The 19773-nt window shown below is 45.0% G+C and overlaps 1 protein-coding gene across 1 annotated transcript in view; it reads left to right on the top strand.

Moving 5' to 3' along the window:
• Window positions 1–6278, top strand: part of LOC310824073 (acyl-CoA-binding domain-containing protein 6-like) — a 127323-nt gene extending 121045 nt beyond the window's left edge. The window contains exons 7-8 of the mRNA XM_083696955.1: window positions 4684–4714; window positions 5881–6278. Coding sequence (XP_083553081.1) covers window positions 4684–4714; window positions 5881–6035 — 186 coding nt within the window. The 3' untranslated portion in view covers window positions 6036–6278. The remainder of the gene's footprint in view (window positions 1–4683; window positions 4715–5880) is intronic.
• The last annotated feature ends 13495 nt before the right edge of the window (window positions 6279–19773 follow it).

Here is a 19773-nt window from a genome sequence, read left to right as displayed (position 1 = left end):
GGATCAGCCCAGAACTACACGGGAGGAGCTTGGTAATGATCTCAAGGCAGCTGGGACCACAGTCACCAAGAAAACCATTGGTAACACACTACACCGTAACAGATTGAAATCCTGGAGTGCCCGCAAGGTCCCCCTGCTCAAGAAGGCACATGTACAGGCCCATCTGAAGTTTGCCAATGAACACTTAAATGATTCAGAGAAGGCTTGGGAGAAGGTAATGTGGTCAGATGAGACCAAAATTGAACTCTTTGGCATAAATTCGACTCGTCGTGTTTGGAGGGAGAGAAATGCTGAATGCTACAATCCCAAGAACACCATCCTCACCGTCAAACACGGAGGTGGAAACATTATGCTTTGGGGTTGTTTCTCTGCTAAGGGTACAGGACGACTTCACTGCATTGAGGGGCCAATGGACGGGGCCATGTACCGTAAGATCTTGGACGAGAACCTCCTTCCCTCAGCCAGAGCACTGAGGATGGGTCGTGGATGGGTCTTCCAGCATGACAATGACCCAAAACATACAGCCAAGGCAACAAAGGAGTGGCTCAAGAAGAAGCACACTAAGGTCATGGAGTGGCCTAGCTAGTCTCCAGACCTTAATCCTATCGAAAATGTGTGGAGGGAGCTGAAGCTTCGAGTTGCCAAGCAAAAGCCTTGAAACCTTCAGGATTTGGAGAGGATCTGTAAAGAGGAGTGGACCAAAATCCCTCCTGAGATGTGTGCAAACCTGGTGACCAACTACAAGAAACGTCTGACTTCTGTGCTTGCCAACAAGGGTTTCTCCACCAAGTACTAAGTCATGTTTTGCTTGGGGATCAAATACTTATTTCCTTCGATCAAATGCAAATTAATTCATAACTTTATATAATATGTTTTTCTGGACTTTTTTTGTTGATATTCTGTGTCTATTTGTTAAAATAAAAGTACCATAAAAATTATAGACCACTCATTTCTTTGTAATCGGGCAAACTAACAAAATCAGCAGGGGATCAAATAATTATTTCCCCCACTGTATGTGCTCCAATCAATCCATCACAGAAAAATAAGAGTTGTAGAAATGATTGGGAACTCAAGACTGCCATGACATACATTCATACATTCTTGTTCTTTACAAGTGTATGTAAACTTCTGACCACAACTGTATGTGTTCTGTGCAATGGGATGACGTGTGTACAGTCAAATCTATGAGGAAATAAAGCTGAATTGTCTTTGGTTTAACCTTGGGTGTGTGTATTTCTCTTTGTTTTACAGTATCACTAAGCTGTTGCCTTTATCCTTTATTAATATTGCCCACTTTAGTATAAATACATTTACATTGACATGCTAAAACTCAACTCAGTTACTTCACAGTAACACAGTACAGGGGAGGCTGGTGGAGGTAGATATCGGAGGACAGGCTCATTGTAATGTATGGAATGGAATGAGGAACGGTATCAAACACGTGTCTTTCTCCCTGGGAGATGCATAATGTATGTTGTGTTTGATCCTATTCCACATTCTGTTCCATGCATTGCAATGCCTCCGATGTCTACCTCCACCAGCCTCCCCTGAAACAGTCCCAAACGACTCTAGGTGTGTATTGTATAATTCTGCTCCACCCTTAACCATCCATTAGCCTCATCTATATACTGTTAATCATCAAACATTCAATAGAGGACATCCAATCTGTCAATCAAACAGACTTTGGTTACCCGTGATGAATGCTGGTGTCCTAATCACTGTTCTCCCTGGGCTAGTAGTGTTTGTTTGTCCCCCCACCCCTCCCACCCAGCCCTAAGAGAGAGAGAGAAAGGCCCAGAAGCAGCACATCTGTTCAGATGCTGAGAAGACTGTTAACTAATTGTAAACTGCTTTTGTGAAATATGGATAAATATTAATGTTTGGTGGTGTGCTTAGGCAGGATACACAGATAGAGAAAGTAGATTAGATGTGGGAGATATCAACAAACAGGATGTTACTATCATAACCGACTATGGAACAGGACCAGACTAAAGGTTTTACATCCAGCATCACTCATTTAGTGCAGAGGGTGAATAAAACGGCCAAATTGTCAACATTCTAGAGTGCCATGGGTGACTTTCTTCACCAAAAATGCATCAATTATGATGCTTAATTTTGTAGCCAATCAAAGTATAGTTGCTAAATAAATACCACATAAAACACTTGGCACTCTTGGTGGCGAGTGTTCCGGGATTCTTTGGCATTTAGTGAGTTAAACATCATAAGCTACAGCAGTGTTAGACAACTGAGATAACTACAATATCCACAGTCAAGGGGAAACTAATAGAATGTAAACAAAATGCAACAGTGTATGTATAAGCTAGGCCTACCATTTCTCTAATATAATAATATATGCCATTTAGCTGACGCTTTTATCCAAAGCGACTTACATTGCAGTGAGTGCATTCATTTTTCAGTATACAGTGCCTATAGAAAGTCATCATACCCCTTTGAAATAGTTACTATATTTGTCATACAGCCTGAAATCAAAACCCATTAAACTTTATGTACAAATGTAGCCATACAACATCAAACTAATGAATTTTTTTTTTTATAAAAAATGAAAAACAAGAATAACAGGGTTGGAAAAGTCATCAGTCCCCTGATTTAATTCTTTGTAGAGCCACCTTTTGCTGCAATTACAGCCATCAATCTGTTTGGATATGTCTCTACTAGCTTTGCACACCTAGATTGGAAAATATTTGCCCATTCTTCCTTGCGGAATAGTTCGAGTTAAGTCAAATTCCGTGGTGAGCGGCGATGGACTGCTCTCTTCAAGTCCATCCACAGATTTTCTATCGGATTTAAGTCAGGGCTCTGACTTGGCCACTCAAGGACATTCACCTTTCTATCTTTAAGCCACCGCGTTGTTCTTTTGGCGGTATGTTTAGGATCGTTTGGAAGTGTTGGAAGGTGAATGACCTGCCCATCTTCAGCTGTCTAGCAGAGGGACGCAGGTTGTCCTCAAGAATTTGGGTGTACTTGGCAGCATCCATTTTCCCTTCAATCCTGACCAATTGCCCAGTCCCCGCTGAAGAGAAACATCCCCACAACATAATGTTGCCACCACCATGCTTCACAGTAGGTATGGTGTGTTTTGGGTGGTGTGCTGTGTTTGGTTTTCACCAAACATAGCGCTTAGAGTTCAGTCAAAAAGTTAAATCTTAGTCTCGTCTGACCATAAAACCTTTTTTCCACATGGCAACAGAATCTTCCAGCTGTGTTTTTGCATAGCACAAACGAGAATGACTGTGGCACTTTTTCAGAAAAGGCTTCTTTCTTGCTACCCTGCCATACAGGCCAGCTTTGTGTAAAGCTTGTGAGATTATTGTCACATGCACAGACAGACCAGTCCCAGCCATAAAGACTTGTAAGTCCTTCAAAGTTGCCTTTGGCCTCTTGGTAGCTTCTCTGATCAATGTCCTCCTGGCTCGGTCATCCAGTTTGGACGGACGGCCTGATCTAGGCAAGGTGTTGGTGGTGCCATACGCCTTCCACTTCTTAATGATGCTCTGAACGGTACTCAGAGGGATAGCTAAAGCCTTCAAAATCTTTTTGTAGCCTTCACCTAACTTGTGCCTTCCTACAACTTTATCCCGGAGGCCTTTTGAAAGTACTTTTCCAACCATGGTGAATTCTTTGCAGAACCATGCACTTCTAGTAGTGGAATCCTCAAGAAACAGCTGGTTTTATTCTGAAGTAATCAAAACCACTACAATTGATGTCAGGTGGGGGGCAATTAGCCTGGTGTTTTATCTGGAAGTTGATTGGTTGCACCTGAGCAAGTTTATAATGGTATACTCTAAGGGACTGATCACTTAACCAAACCAGGTATTTCACTAATTAATTTTTAATAATTGTCCCGAATTTTTAAAATGTTTATTTTCACTTTGATGATGATATAATGTGTACATACAGCTCAAAAAAGTTAGATTTGATTTATTTTATTTTCCAGGGTGTAATGTGACAAAAGGTAAAGATTTCACAGGGTATGATGACTTTCTATACGCACTGTATGTGGGCTATTATCTGAGGTGCTGTTAATTTGCAGTTTCTGAGGCTGGTAACTCTAATGAACTTATCCTCTGCAGCAGAGGTAACTCTTGGCCTTCCTTTCCTGGGGCGGTCCTCACGAGAGCCAGATTCATCATAGTGTTTGATGGTTTTCGCGACTGCACTTGAGGATACATTCAAAGTTCTTGAAATTTTCCGGATTGACTGACCTTCATGTCTTAAAGTAATGATGGACTGTCGTTTCTCTTTACTTAGTGGTTCTTGCCATAATATGGATTAGAACAGTAGTCTAATAGGGCTATTCACTGTATAGAACTGTGTACCAACCCTACCTTTGCACAACACAACTCATGGTCTCAAACACATTAAGAAGGCCAGAAATTCCACAAATTAACTCTTGACAAGGCACACCTGTTAATTGAAAACCATTCCAGGTGACTACCTCATGAATCTGATTGAGAGAATGCCAGAAGTGTGCAAAGCTGTCATCAAAGCAAAAGGTGGCTACTTTGAAGAATCTTGATGTCTTCAGTATTAATCTACAATGTAGAAAATAATAAAAAAAAATAAAGAAAAACCATTGAATGAGAAGGTGTGTCCAAACTTTTGACTGGTACTGTATATGAAATTATATGTTTATTAATGATAATGTTTGTCTGTCTTTTACAGGATGACGAAGGCCAGACAGCACTACACTACGGTAAGGAGGTGTGTGTGTGTGTGTTAGTGTAGAGAGAGAGAGAGATTCACCAGGTCTCCCAGAGGAAATCAACAGTGTTCCTCAGCCCCCCACTGACCCCCTCCCAGGGGAGGCCCCTGCTGTGTCCACACACACACACCCCTGGACCTCTGTCCTCTGAGCCCTTGGTGTGTGTGTACCATCTGTCCTGTGGCTAGTTGGCTGGGTGGTGTATGCAGGGTGGGCATGTGTAGACCAGCATCTCCGTCTGCTTGCCTGTCCGTTCGTCCGTCTGCCTCTGCCTAGCTGTCTGTCTGCCTCTCTGCCTGTCTGCCTGCCTGCCTGCCTGCGTACCTGTCTCTCTGCCACCCCGTCTGTCTGCCTACATTGGGGACCAGGACTACAGGATGGGGAGGATGAGGCGTAAAAAGATGACTAATAAACAGCGATGAACTCCAGGAGACAAATAGCAGAGAATGAAAAGTAATTTCCACCTCTCTTTGCACAGGGCCACGCTGGTTGGCTGGTGATTAATCCTGGGTTTACTGCTCACCATAAATTGTTCTCCTCCTCAACGACTCCCCCGGGGTTGAGAGATTTTACAGCCCAAGGCCCCACCATGCACACACGCACGCTCATACACACACAGGCAGCCTCAAAATAAAAATACAATTTCGAGGAAGAGGGGACAAACCCAGGACCCTGACATAACCACGCCGTTTCTCTCCTGAAAAGTGTCAACATCAGTGCTCGGGGCTTTGTTAGCCACCCCTGGACAAGAGGTTGAGAGTCCCAGCTGTCAATCAGCCCTCACACCGGGGTGGTGGGGGGGGGGGGTCTTTAAGAGGAGCGAGCGATGGGCGGAGGAAAGCACTCAGAGCGGGGAGGCGGGGGCAGGGGGCAGAGCAGCAGAGTAGCATTAGCAGCGTCTCTAACTGGGTTAAGAAAATGCAAGGCCCCCCTCCCCTCCCCTTCTCATTTAGTAGATGCTTTCATCCAAAGCGACTTACAATAAGTACATTTGTCTCAATAAAGTAAGTGAATCAAGCAAGTAAAACTTTCAATAAGAACAAGTTCCACAAGCAGTCCCACAACAATTGTTTGTTGTAGTTTTTATAGTCGAAAAGACCTTGAAACCTATCAAACCTGCATCACAGTCATCTCTGTCTCCCCCCCCCCCCCAACAGCGTCTGCGTGTGAGTTTGCTGACATCGTGGAGCTCCTGTTGAAGACGGGGGCGGACCCCTCCATCAAAGACCTGGAGGGCTCCCTGCCGGAGGAGGTGACCGAGTCCAGTGCCATCTCCACTCTGTTACACCAATACACCGCCCCCAAGGGATAGGACCAGCCCCCCTAGTCCTCCCCCAGCCCCAGCCTCACCCTCTCTCTCTCCCCCCAGCTCCAACAACCAGCAGACCTGGGTCCAGATAGTATTATATATTTTCAGATATTTTAGTTGTGCTTGGTTTAGCTTGCCTGCTACAATGGAACCAATGGCATCATCCTAGAAGTCCCACCTAGCGTGCTCGGCTAGGCTAAATCAAGTACACCTCCAGTATTTGAGTGAAGAGAGTCCTACCTGGACCCAGGTGTGTGAGCCAACTGAGTTCTCTCAATTGTGGTCGGCCGTCTCTGACAGTCCCACCCGGCTCCGACTCTCTTTCCCGCCGTCACATTCTAAGGAATTTACTCCTATCATTGCTATTAAAGAGTTAAACCAAAACAACGCTTCTCTCTACTGTCGTTTCTGGAGTCTTCGTCTACGATCATGCTTCCTGGTTTTAAAATCACATAAACTTTGGGATAGGGTTGGGCGGTATACATTTTTTCATACATTTTATACCATCCTATTTTACCCGGGTATGCGGTATTTCCGAAAAAAACAAAAAACGCTACAGGGGGCTGGCGGGAGCCGTCTTTGCTTCATATATTTAATATATTTTGAAAAACTATAAATAAAATAATTTTGTGGTGACTACCATACCGTATGACATTTAGCCTAAACAATCATTTAAACGATACATCCTGATCACAGCTTGACAAACTAAACTAAACAGTTGCAGAGCATAATATGATAGCTTAATAAGAAGCATCACACGCCGCATTCGTAATAATATAACTTGTCTCATGTCCTATAGCCTATACGCTATCATTTGTCTTCTTGATTTACTTACCGTTATGAGACTATACTCTGGGAGTCCTAATTCCGCTTACTTCTTTTTGAGCTCTCTCTTTCGGGGCACTTTGCAGTAATGGCACGGCAGACACCCGCTCACCCTGCAAATAACCTCGTCCAAATCTACAGGCTCTCCATTGTCGTCGGGTCGGAGCTCGAAATGCTGCCATATAGCAGCAGTGGCATTGTTTTAGGGACAACGTCTTTTTTTTTTTCTCCTTCTCTAACCTTAGGTGGAGGAGGTCACGTGCAACACCCAAAAAAGTTACACTCCTGAAAGTGAAATATTGTAATTCTTTCTCCGACTATGCTGACAGTGGCGATGTTACACATTGTGAATTGACAAACATCGCTTAATTTGGCAGTTTGATAGATAATGGAGCAGAAATGTTATGACGGTATTGAAAAGCATACCGTGGGCATTTTCAAATCCCGCGGTATGCCGTATTACCGTTATACCGCCCAACCCTACTTGGGACGGCTTTTGGATCGTGAACCACCATGAAACGTGAACCATCGTGAAAACCCTGTATTTTATTTTATTTACATATATATTGATTTAGAATTTGAGTTGTTGAAATGGATGAATGAAGGTATTTGATTTCTATAGTAGGAGTTTGTTTATGTTATTTTTGGAGACAGGTGTCAGCGGTATGATTGCTAGCAAAAGAGAGTTAATTAGAGGTAGATAATTAACGCTAAATTCCAGTAAATTACATTTTTTTTGCTATATGTTCATATGTTGGGCAAAATCGAAACACATTCACCGTTCATTAGCAACCGCTCGGATTAACTTTAGCTAGCAATCGGTGACATCTGTCTGCCAAAATGACGAAAATGTCTCCAGTTATGTTTACATTGTGCAGTTTGTGACGGACGGATATATTTGGATGTTCTCCAAATAGACAACACATGGGCTGCTTACAAATCTGCTTTAGTTGTCACAAAGCTCCTCAGACCAGCCCCCTGCCCCCCTCCCCCCCTCCCCTCTTCCTCCCACCCCAGCCTAAATCTGTCTCTCCTCTTCTAACCAACGGCTTGATAAAGAAGCTAATGCACATTTGAACAAACAATGGGAACACTATCATCCCCCCCCCCCCCCCTCTCTCTCTCTCTCTTCCTCTCTCTCCCTCTAAATCTGCCTCAACGGGAACCATTAAATAACAGTCACAGAAACGTCCTGCTGACAGCTGTCACTCAGACAGACGGGCTCTGAATACATAACAGGGCCTAGACAGTGTATATATACTATGTATGTATGTGTGTGTGTATATATATATATATATATATATATATATATACCACACTCACTAAACACTTTATTAGGAACACCTGTACACCTTTTCATGGTGGAGGTGATGTAATGGTGTGGGGAATGTTTTCTTGGCACACTTTGGGCCTGTTAATACCAATCAATCATTGCTTGAATGCCACAGCCTATTTGAGTATTGTTGCTGACCATGTGCATCCCTTCATGGCCACAATTTACCCATCTTCTAATGGCTACTTCCAGCACAATAATGCACCATGTCACAAAGCAAAAGTCGTCTCAAACTGGTTTCATGAACAGTGTTCTTCAGTAGCCTTCCCAGTCACCGGATCTGAATCCAATAGTACACCTTTGGGATGTGGTAGAATGGGAGTGTAGTGGTGTCCGTGTACACAGAGGCAGACGCAGCGGTGTAGTGAGGGAAAGGTCCCGTTTATTCATACAGTCAGTACTCGTTCAATAAGAGTTCGTTGGCTTTCCAGCCTCGTCAGAGCGTCACTGTCCGCTCTCCGCTCTCCTCTCCTTTCTCGCCGTTTCCAGCCTAGCTACTGAAATGGCAGAAGCACACACATCTTAAACATTCGCCGACGAGACTTAATTCGCAGCAGGTGTGCAACAAAAGTCTCGCCGACACAACCCCGGCCACGGTCCTGTAGCTCCCTCTACAGGCCGAACGCTGCATGTCCCCCCACAGGGAGATTCACAGCTTGAAAGTGCACCTGAAAAATCTGCAGGAATTGGGTGATGCAATCATGTCATCATGGACCAGAATCTCAAAGGAATGTTTCCAACATCTTGTGGAATCAATGCCACGAAGAATTGAGGCTGTTTTGAGAGCAAAGGGAGGCCCTACCCAGTATTAGTATAGTGTTCCTAGTAAAGTGCTTGGTGAGTGTGTGTGTGTGTGTGTGTGTGTGTGTATATATACATACATACATACAGTGGCTTCAGAAGGTATTCGGACCCCTTCACTTTTTCCATATTTTTTGTGTTATAGACTCAATTTAAAATGGATTAAATGTATTTCTTTTGCCAACAATCCACATACAATACCCCATGATGACAAAGTGAAAAAACACGTTTTTAGAAATGTTTGCAAACAGAAATGCCTAATTTACATACGTATTCAGACCCTTTGCTACGACACTTTTAAAATTTGCTCAAATGCAAAAATGTCTTCAACAAATCTATGCAAATCAGAGACCCTATAAAAACAAAGATATTAATTCCAAAGTCACATTAACTATTATCCTTGCATTAAAATGGACTCAATTCAACTTAACCCTCGTATTGTCTTCACTTTTTGGACCCTTTGGAAGTCTTCGGGTCAAATTGACCCGGGACATTATTGGGGCTTTAAAAGCAATACAAAAATACAAATTTCCATTCAAAACTCTTTAACATATATTGTCTTTATCTCAATTCCAAACAATATAGATAACATGTATGATTAATATTTGCAATTAATCTCTGCTAGATCATATTTAACAGTGGAAGTGTAATTCGTTTTTTGTGATAAAGTTATAATTTATGTAAAAAATCTGCTATAATAAGGACTTGGGTGGAATGCTTATCTCTGAAAAGTTGAAATGAAACAATGTTTTCATTGATGTTTATTATTTTTGAGGAGATATTCTCATTTGATTTTCATCTTTATCTTATTATAATCAAAGCTGTGAAAAGCAAATACAGGTGATGAACGACAATAGAAACACAAGAACCAAACTTAGATCGATTTAGTCACTGGATATGAAATACATCTCTCAAAAATGTCTCAAAAATAATTTGAGATGATTTACAATAAATAGAAACACAAAACATGAACGAAATGTACACTGCTTTATTCACTGTCAATGAAATACAGTACACTGAAAAATACATCTTTCAAACAATTCTGAAATAATATTGGATACATACAATTTGAGAGTATGTGTCCTACAGATGTACTTTTAGCAGTTTCTGCATGTGGTTTGTGTCTTTGAGTCCTTTGAGGGTTCACACACCTCGCTGTGCTTCCTCTTGTTGCCACCAGCTGCAATCTAGAATAATGAAAATACTTTATTAGTTCAGGATTTTTTTCCCACCACATCTTCTAATAGTCAATTTCAATTTGACCCACATACATACAGAGATACTCAGAAACATACACACACACACACACACAGATACATGCACACATAAACAACAACAACAACAGGACACTTACTTCAGGCACTGGAGGTTGTGGTTGTGTGGGTCGTGCAGGTGGGACAGCAGGAGCCTCCTCCACCCGCCTCACTATGGCTAGAGAAGCTGGGTTCCTGGGCACATGTTGTCTCCTCTGTATGTGCAGTGTCACCAGTGCTCATAAGCATCACATTTTTGCCCTTTTTGGGTATGTAGGATACCAGGGCCATGTTGGCCGTAAACACAAAGTGGGAGGAATGGACTGGCCTGTTCGTTACAGTTAGAAGCTGAGGTGGGAACTCTGTCTTATTTTTTCTGACTGTTCCACCCATTGTCAGCTTTCTTTTGAGAAGTTCCTGTCCCGGGCTGTACGATGTGAAAAAATTATCCCAAGTGATGTTGTGGCCACTGAGGCCCTGTGACATATCCAGTACCACCCGTGTCCCCTGATGTCTCTCAGGGTCTCCTCCCTCTGGCTTCCCAGAATGTTTTGTAACAACATTGTGCAGATTCTGTGTGTGTGTGTGTGTGTTTGTATGTGTGTGAGTGAGTGTGTGTGTGCATGTTTCTGTGAGTCTGTGTGTCTCTGTGTATATGCGGGTCAAATTGACCCGAAGACCTTGTGAAGGACATAAATGTGTAGGGGGGGTGTAGCATGTGCACTCAATGATTTTTTTTTCTTTGACATGTTCTTCACAGTAAATAAGCCAAGGCCATGGAGTTTCAGGTTGAAAAAATGTTTCCTTGTATATTTTTTCTTCAGGTAAAAATTTAAAAAGGGTCAATTTGACCCGAAGACCACACAAGGGTTAATGAGTGACTTGTTGAAGACATTTTTGCATTTGAGCTAATTTCAAGTTCAAGTTTATTTGTCATTACGTCATATACAATGTAACAAAATGCTTGGGGTGTCAGTTCAACAGTCTTATGGCCTGAGGGTAGAAGCTATTCCGGAGCCTGTTGGTCCGGGTCTGAATGCTTCGATACCGTCTCCCCGATGGAAGCAGGGAGAACAGGGTGTGACTGGGATGGCTGTTGTCCTTGATGATGTTCCTGGCCTTCCTCTTACATCTCTCAGAGTAGATGGTGTGGACAGGGGGGAGGTCACGGCCCGTGATGGACTGGGCCGTTTTCACCACTCTCTGCAGGGCTTTTCGATCATGAGCAGTGCAGCTGTCATAGCAGGCGGTGATGCGACCGGACAGGATCCTCTCAATGGTGCACCTGTAAAGGTTTGTGAGGATCTGGGGGGACATGGTGAATTTCCTCAGCCGCCTGAGCAAACACAGACGCTGGCTTGCTGACTTGATGACTGTGTGGGTGTGGTGTGACCATGTTAGATCCTTAGTGATGTGGACACTGAAGCTGAAGCTGTTGACTCTCTCCACCTCAGCCCCTCCGATGTGGATGGGGACATGCCCCCTGTCTCTTCCTCAAGTCCACGATCAGCTCCTTGGTTTTGCTGACGTTAAGGGAGAGAGATTATTATCTTGGCACCAGTCTGCCAGGACATTTATCTCATTCCTGTAGGCTGACTCGTCGTTGTTGGAGATCAGGCCAACCACAGTGGCATCATCAGCAAAGTTGATGATGGTGTTGGAGCTGTGCGTGGCCATGATTAGATTAGATTAGATTAGATTCAACTTTATTGTCATTGTGCAGAGTACAAGTACAGAGACAACGAAATGCAGTTAGCGTCTAACCAGAAGTGCAAAATAGCAGAAAGTGCAATGAACAGTATATACAGGTAGTGCAATATATGAGCAGTAAGTAGTGCAGTATAGTATAAGTAGTGCAGTGTAGCAGTATATGAGTAAGCAGTAGCATTATAAGCAGAATAAATAGGTTGCAGTATGAACAGTGTAGCAGCATATGAGCTGTATAGGTAATGCAGTCTAGCAGTATATATGTATTAACAGTAACATTAAGGTAGATAGCAGAATAGATATAAATATGGAATGCCGTATGAACAGTATAAACAGGTATGTACAGTATGTACAGATATGTGCAGTGTATTAACAGTAGTATTAAAGAAAATATAGGGATATGTGCATTATGAACAGTATAGACAGATTATGAACAGTCTAGACAGATATGTACAGAAGAGCAGTGGTATTGAGTAAGAGCAGTGGTACAGTAATAGTGCAATTGTCCGGGTGGGTGGGGGGGGGGGGGGGTGCAAGGGTTGCAGGGGTTGGTAGGTTGTCACCTAGGTGCAGTGTTCGAGTTCAGTAGGGTGACAGCCGCAGGGAAGAAGCTACCTCTGAACCTGCTGGTTCGGGTGCGGAGAGACCTGTAGCGCCTCCCGGAGGGGAGTGGGGTGAACAGTCTATGGTTGGGGTGAGAAATGTCCTTGACGATGCTGCGTGCCTTACGCAAACATCGCTTGCCCTGGACAGCCTCAATGGAGGGGATTGAGGAACCGGTGATGCGTTGGGCAGTTTTCACCACCCTCTGCAGTGCTTTCCGGTCAGATGCCGAGCAGTTGCCATACCATACTGTGACACAGTTGGTAAGGATGCTCTCGATGGTGCAGCGGTAGAAGTTCACCAGGATCTGAGGAGACAGGTGGACCTTCTTTAGTCTCCTCAGGAAGAAGAGACGCTGGTGAGCCTTCTTGATCAGGGTAGAGGTGTTGAGGGTCCAGGAGAGATCCTCAGAGATGTGGACACCCAGGAACTTGAAGCTGGTGACTCGCTCCACCTCAGTCCCGTTGATGAGGATGGGGGTGTGTGTGCCAGCTTTTGATTTCCTGAAGTCCACAATGAGCTCTTTGGTCTTCCTGGTGTTGAGAGCCAGGTTGTTGTCGTTGCACCACATTGTTAGGTGCTGGACCTCCTCCCTGTAGGCCGACTCATCGTTGTTGCTGATGAGACCAATCACCGTTGTGTCGTCTGCAAACTTAACAATGGTGTTTGAGCCATGTACAGGTGTGCAGTCGTAGGTGAAGAGGGAGTAAAGGAGGGGGCTCAGCACACAGCCTTGTGGAACGCCGGTGTTCAGGGTGAGGGTTGAAGAGGTGTGGTTGTGTAGCCTAACAGACTGCGGCCTGTTGGTTAGGAAGTCCAGAATCCAGTTGCAGAGGGAGGAGTTGATGCCCAGTTGACTGAGTTTGGAGAACAGTTTGGAGGGGATGATGGTGTTGAATGCTGAACTGAAGTCAATGAACAGCATTCTCACATAAGAGTTGGTCTTGTCGAGGTGGGACAGGGCGGAGTGAAGTGCCGTTGAGATGGCATCCTCTGTACTCCTGTTCTGCCGGTAGGCGAATTGGAAGGGGTCCAGTGTGGGTGGTAGACAGGTCTTGAGTTGAGCTAAGACCAGCCTCTCGAAGCACTTCATGATGATGGGCGTGAGTGCAACTGGGCGGAAGTCATTTAAGCTCGTTGCCGTGGAGTGTTTTGGCACCGGCACGATGGAGGTGGTTTTGAAGCACGCGGGGACAGCTGCTTGGGCTAGGGACAGGTTGAATATGTCAGTCCAAACCTCAGTCAGCTGCACAGCACAGGCCCTGAGGACGCGTCCGGGGATCCCATCAGGACCAGCAGCCTTGCGTGCATTAGTCCTGCTCAGTGCCGCACACACGTCGGTGGGAGATAGAGTGAGGGGCTGGTGATCCGCAGGGAGCACAGCCTTGATGGCCACCTCCTTGTTGTCCTTGTCAAAGCGGCCATAGAAGTGGTTCAGCTCATCAGGCAGGGAGGCGTCGATGGAGAGGGGTGAGGTGTTAGTCGGTTTGTAGTCAGTGATGGCCCGGATGCCTTGCCACATGCGTCGGGGGTCAGAGTTGTTCTTGAAGTGGTCCTCTATCCTCAGCTTGTGGTTGTGCTTGGCCTTTTTGATGCCCCTCTGCAGGTTAGCCCTGGATGAGCTATAGGCCCGAGCATCCCCTGATCTGAAGGCAATGTCGCGTGCCTTCAGCAGGAGTCGGACCTCACTGTTCATCCATGGCTTCTGATTGGGGAAACTGGTGATCCGTTTGAGTGTGGTGACACTATTGATGTTGGAATTGATGTAGTCCAAAACAGAGGAGGCATATGAATCAATGTCCGTGTGGGAGTCATGGGTGGCCTGTGTGGCAAACACACCCCAGTCAGTGTTTCCAAAACGCTGCTGGAGCGCTGAGTCAGCACCCTCTGGCCAGACCTTGACTGTCCTCACTGTAGGTTTCACCCGTTTGATGAGTGCTGAGTACTTGGGCAGTAGGAACAATGAGAGGTGGTCAGAATGACCTAGGTGGGGGAGGGGAACGGCTTTGTAAGCATCAGCCATGCAGTCGTGGGTGAACAGGGAGAACAGCAGGGGACTGAGCAGACAGCCCTGGGGGGTGCTTTTTTCGTTTTTTTTTTCTTTATGTATTATCATGTTTCATAAAAAAAAAGGGGGGAGGGATTATGTAAGGAAATATGGTTATGTACTGCAGGCATTAGGATAATCATAATCAGAATCAGAGTTCTTTTATTTGGCCAAGTATATTTGCACATACAGGAAATTGACTTGGTGAGGTTGGTGCATGGACATAAAAAACAAATAGCAAATATTGACAAGAAATTTACAAAATAGCAAAGTATTAACAAAATAGCAATTACAAATTTACAAAAAAGAGAAGCAGAACAATTCATCTTGTAGGTTGTGTGAGACTAAATGGCAATGAGGCTAGAGGCTGTGAAATGATTCTGGGGCATGTACACTATAAATTAGAATAATTATAAATTACACTGTCAGTGCATTGTTTGTGTGACAGGGTGGGTGGGTGTGGGTGTGTGTGTGGGGGGGGGGGGGCAGGGGGCTTGGTTGTGAGCCCCACTGCCATGGGGAAGAAACTGTTCAGGTGGCGCGAGGTTTTAGTCTTGATTGACCGGAACCTTTTGCCGGATGGAAGTCTCTGGAAGAGGTTGTGGCCAGGATGGGAAGGATCAGCGATGGTCTTTCCTGCTCTCTTACTGGTCTTGGAGTGGAACAGGTCCAGGAGAGATGGCAGGTTGCAGCCAATGACCTTCTTGGCTAACCGAATGATCCGTTGCAGTTTGCCTTTCCTTGGCAGTGGAGGCAGCGAACCAGACGGTGATTGATGAGCTGAGTATGGACTCAATGATGGCCGTGTAGAACGCGACCATCACCTATGCGGCATGTTGAATTTCTTCAGCTGCCGCAGGAAGAACATCCTCTGCTGGGCCTTCTTGATGGTGGAGGTGATGTTCTCCGCCCACCTGAGGTCCTTTGAAATTATTGTCCCCAGAAATCTGAATGACTCCACAATGTTTACTAGGGAGTCACACATGATGAGGGGGGCGGTTGGGGCTGGGCTTCTCCTGAAGTCTACTACCATCTCTACAGTTTTTAGGGCGTTCAGCTCCAAGTAGTTCTGGCTGCACCAGGAAGCCAGGCTGTCAACTTCCTCTCTGTATGCGGCCTCATCACCATTGGAGATTAATCCAATGAGGGTTGTGTCATCCGTGAACTTCAGGAGTTTGACAGAAGGGTGGCTAGAGGTGCAGCTGTTGGTGTAGAGGGAGAAGAGTAGAGGAGAGAGCACACAGCCTTGTGGGGCTCCGGTGCTGATGGTCCGGGGCTCCGAGACAAGCTTGCCCAGCCATACCTGCTGCTCCCTGTGTGTCAGAAAGTCTGTGATCCATCTGCAGGTGGGCTCATGCATGCTCAGCTGGGATAGCTTGTCCTGGAAGAGAGCTGGGGCGATAGTGTTAAATGCAGAGCTGAAGTCCACAAACATCTTCTCCCCTGTTACCCCCCTGTACAAGTTCTCTCCTGCTAATAAAATATACAGTGGGGGAAATCATTATTTGATCCCCTGCTGATTTTGTTAGTTTGCCCGATTACAAAGAAATGAGCGGTCTATCATTTTTATGGTACTTTTATTTTAACAAATAGAGACAGAATATCAGCAAAGAAGTCCTGAAAAAACACATTATATAAAGTTATAAATTCATTTGCATTTGATCGAAGGAAATACAGTGGGGGAAATAATTATTTGATCCCCTGCTGATTTTGTTAGTTTGCCCGATTACAAAGAAATTAGCGGTCTATAATTTTTATGGTACTTTTATTTTAACAAATAGAGACAGAATATCAACAAAGAAGTCCAGAAAAAACACATTATATAAAGTTATAAATTAATTTGCATTTGATCGAAGGAAATAAGTATTTGATCCCCAAGCAAAACATGACTTAGTACTTGGTGGAGAAACCCTTGCTGGCAAGCACAGAAGTCAGACGTTTCTTATAGTTGGTCACCAGGTTTGAACACATCTCAGGAGGGATTGTGGTCCACTCCTCTTTACAGATCCTCTCCAAATCCTGAAGGTTTCAAGGCTTTTGCTTGGCAACTCGAAGCTTCAGCTCCCTCCACAAAGGTTCTCTAGGATTAAGGTCTGGAGACTAGCTTGGCCACTCCATGACCTTAGTGTGCTTCTTCTTGAGCCACTCCTTTGTTGCCTTGGCTGTATGTTTTGGGTCATTGTCATGCTGGAAGACCCATCCACGACCCATCCTCAGTGCTCTGGCTGAGGGAAGGAGGTTCTCGTCCAAGATCTTATGGTACATGGCCCCGTCCATTGGCCCCTCAATGCAGTGAAGTCGTCCTGTACCCTTAGCAGAGAAACAACCCCAAAGCATAATGTTTCCACCTCCGTGTTTGACGGTGGGGATGGTGTTCTTAGGATTGTAGCATTCAGCATTTCTCTCCTTCCAAACACGAAGAGTCGAATTTATGCCAAAGAGTTCAATTTTGGTATCATCTGACCACATCACCTTCTCCCAAGCCTTTTCTGAATCATTTAGGTGTTCATTGACAAACTTCAGATGGGCCTGTACGTGTGCCTTCTTGAGCAGGGGGACCTTGTGGGCACTGCAGGATTTCAATCCGTTACGGTGTAGTGTGTTACCAATGGTTTTCTTGGTGACTGTGGTCCCAGCTGCCTTGAGATCATTACCAAGCTCCTCCCGTGTAGTTCTGGGCTGATCCCTCACCCTTCTCATGATCATCCTTACCCCACGAGGCAAGATCTTGCATGGAGCTCCAGGCCGAGGGCGATTGATGGTTATTTTGTATTTCTTCCATTTTCTAATAATTGCACCAACAGTTGTCTCCTTCTCACCAAGCTTCTTGCTGATGGTCTTGTAGCCCATTCCAGCCTTGTGCAGGTCTACAACTCTTACCCTGATGTCCTTTGAATGTTCTTTGGTCTTGCCCATGGTGGTGGAGAGGTTGGAATGGAAGAGATTGATTCTATTGACAGGTGTCTTTTATACCCATAACAAGCAGAGATTAGGAGTACTTTTCCTAAAGTGACAGGACTAATCTGTGTGCCTCATGGGCATATAACCGGTCTGTATGAGCCAGAATTCTTGCTGGTTTGTAGGGGATCAAATACTTATTTCCTTCGATCAAATGCAAATTAATTTATAACTTTATATAATGTGTTTTTTCTGGACTTCTTTGTTGATATTCTGTCTCTATTTGTTAAACTAAAAGTACCAGAAAAATTATAGACCGCTCATTTCTTTGTAATCGGGCAAACTAACAAAATCAGCAGGGGATCAAATAATTATTTCCCCCAATGTATATAAAAAAAAAAGAAACGAGTCTACTGGCATTACGTACAACAAAATGTATTTGTTGTACGTCGCTTTGGATAAAGGCGTCTGCTAAATGCCTTAAATGTAAATGTAAAATGTAACAAACAAGATCCTGGCGTAGGTGCCGGGGGAGTCTAGGTGCTGGAGGATGAAGTGAAGTCCCATGTTGACTGCGTTGTCTACAGACCTGTTGGCTCTATAGGCAAACTGCAGTGGGTCAAGGAGGGGGTTGGTGATGGCCTTGAGGTGGGTGAGCACGAGGCACTCAAAGGTCTTCATTAGCACAGAGGTCAGGGCGACTCGTCATTAAGGCCTGTGATCCTCTGCTTTTTGGGAACTGAGATGATGGTGGATGTTTTGAAGCAGGTAGGTACCATGCATTCAACCAGTGAGGTGTTAAAGATGTCCGTAAACACTGTAGACAGCTGGTCTGCACAGTGCTTCAGTGTGGAGGGAGAGACAGCATCTGGTCCAGCTGCCTTGCGGGGGTTCTGTTTCTTTAACAGTTTGTTGACGTCTCTCTCCTGGATGGAGAGAGGTGCGACGGGGGAGGGGGCTGTAGAGGTTAGTGTCTCTGTCCAGGCTGGGAAGAAGAGGTGTGATAGCTGTGGGGGAGGGTTGGTTTTGTGGGTCAGAGTCAGGGCTGCTCCATTGTCTGTCGAATATACAGTAGAAGTCATTCAGGTCATTTGCAAGTCTGAAGTCATCCATAGAGTGGGGGGATTTGCTTTTGCAGTCTGTGACTGACGAGGAGTCGTTGGCTGCAAGCTGTTCTAGCTTCTTTGAGTACTGTCGTCTGGCCTCCTTAATCTCCTTGCCAAATGTGTACTTAGCCGGTCTAAACCTTTCCTTGTCTCCACTCCTGAAAGCCCCCTCCTTCTCCAAACGAAGCTGTTTTAGTCTTGCTGTGAACCAGGGCTTGTCATTGTTGTAACTCACCCTGGTGCGTGTTGGAATACATCTGTCCTCACAGAAGCTGATGTATGACGTCACAGACTCTGTGTATTCGTCCAGGCTGTTGGAAGCAGTCCTAAAAATGTCCCAGTCTGTGGTGTCAAGGCAGTCACGCAGCTCCTCCACTGCTTCTCTGCTGATCCAATTCTTAGATGTCCGCACAGCAGGTTTAGAAAGTTTTAGTTTCTGCCTGTATGCCAGGATCAGATGAATAAGAGCATGGTCAGATAGTCCCAGAGCCGCGTGGGGAACTGACCTCTGATAAGCTCTGCTGATGGTGCTGTAACAGTGATCCAAAATCTTCTCCTCCCTGGTCGGGCATTTGATTAACTGTTTATATTTAGGTAGTTTGTGAGTTAAGTTGCCCTTGTTAAAGTCCCCAAGGACAATAACTGGGGAATACGTGTTCACTCTCCTTCTCTCCACTCCTAATATTTGGTCGGCGAGTGAAAGTGTCTCAACGTCAGCTTGCGGAGGGATGTAAACTCCAGCCAATATAAAAGAAGTGAATTCACGTGGAGAGTAAAACGGTCTGCAGGTGATGAAAAATGATTCCAGGTCAGTAGAACAGGTTTGAAAAATCACTTTCACGTCGTTGCACCAGCGTTGATTTATATAGAAACAGATCCCTCCTCCTTTCACCTTGCGAGTAGAAATCAGGTCGCGATCCCGTAACAGATGAAAGCCGGGCAGCTGGACAGCGGAGTCTGGTGTAGATTCCATCAGCCACGATTCCGTGAAACACAAAACAGAAGAGAGGGAAAAGTCTCTATTTTTCCTGATAAGAAGACGCAATTCGTCCATTTTGTTGCACAGTGCGCGGATATACAGTGCGCGGAGTATTCCCGGTAGAGGCGAGTGTAATCCTCTCTCCCTGAAGCGTGTCGCCGAGGGCGAGTCTAGTATGGCCTTTCCCCG

This window comes from Argentina silus, assembly GCF_951799395.1.
Source record: "Argentina silus genome assembly, chromosome: Y".
Lineage (NCBI taxonomy): Eukaryota > Metazoa > Chordata > Actinopteri > Argentiniformes > Argentinidae > Argentina > Argentina silus.
The sequence above is the reverse complement of the archived record's forward strand: the minus strand, read 5'-3'. Positions and strand labels throughout refer to the sequence as shown.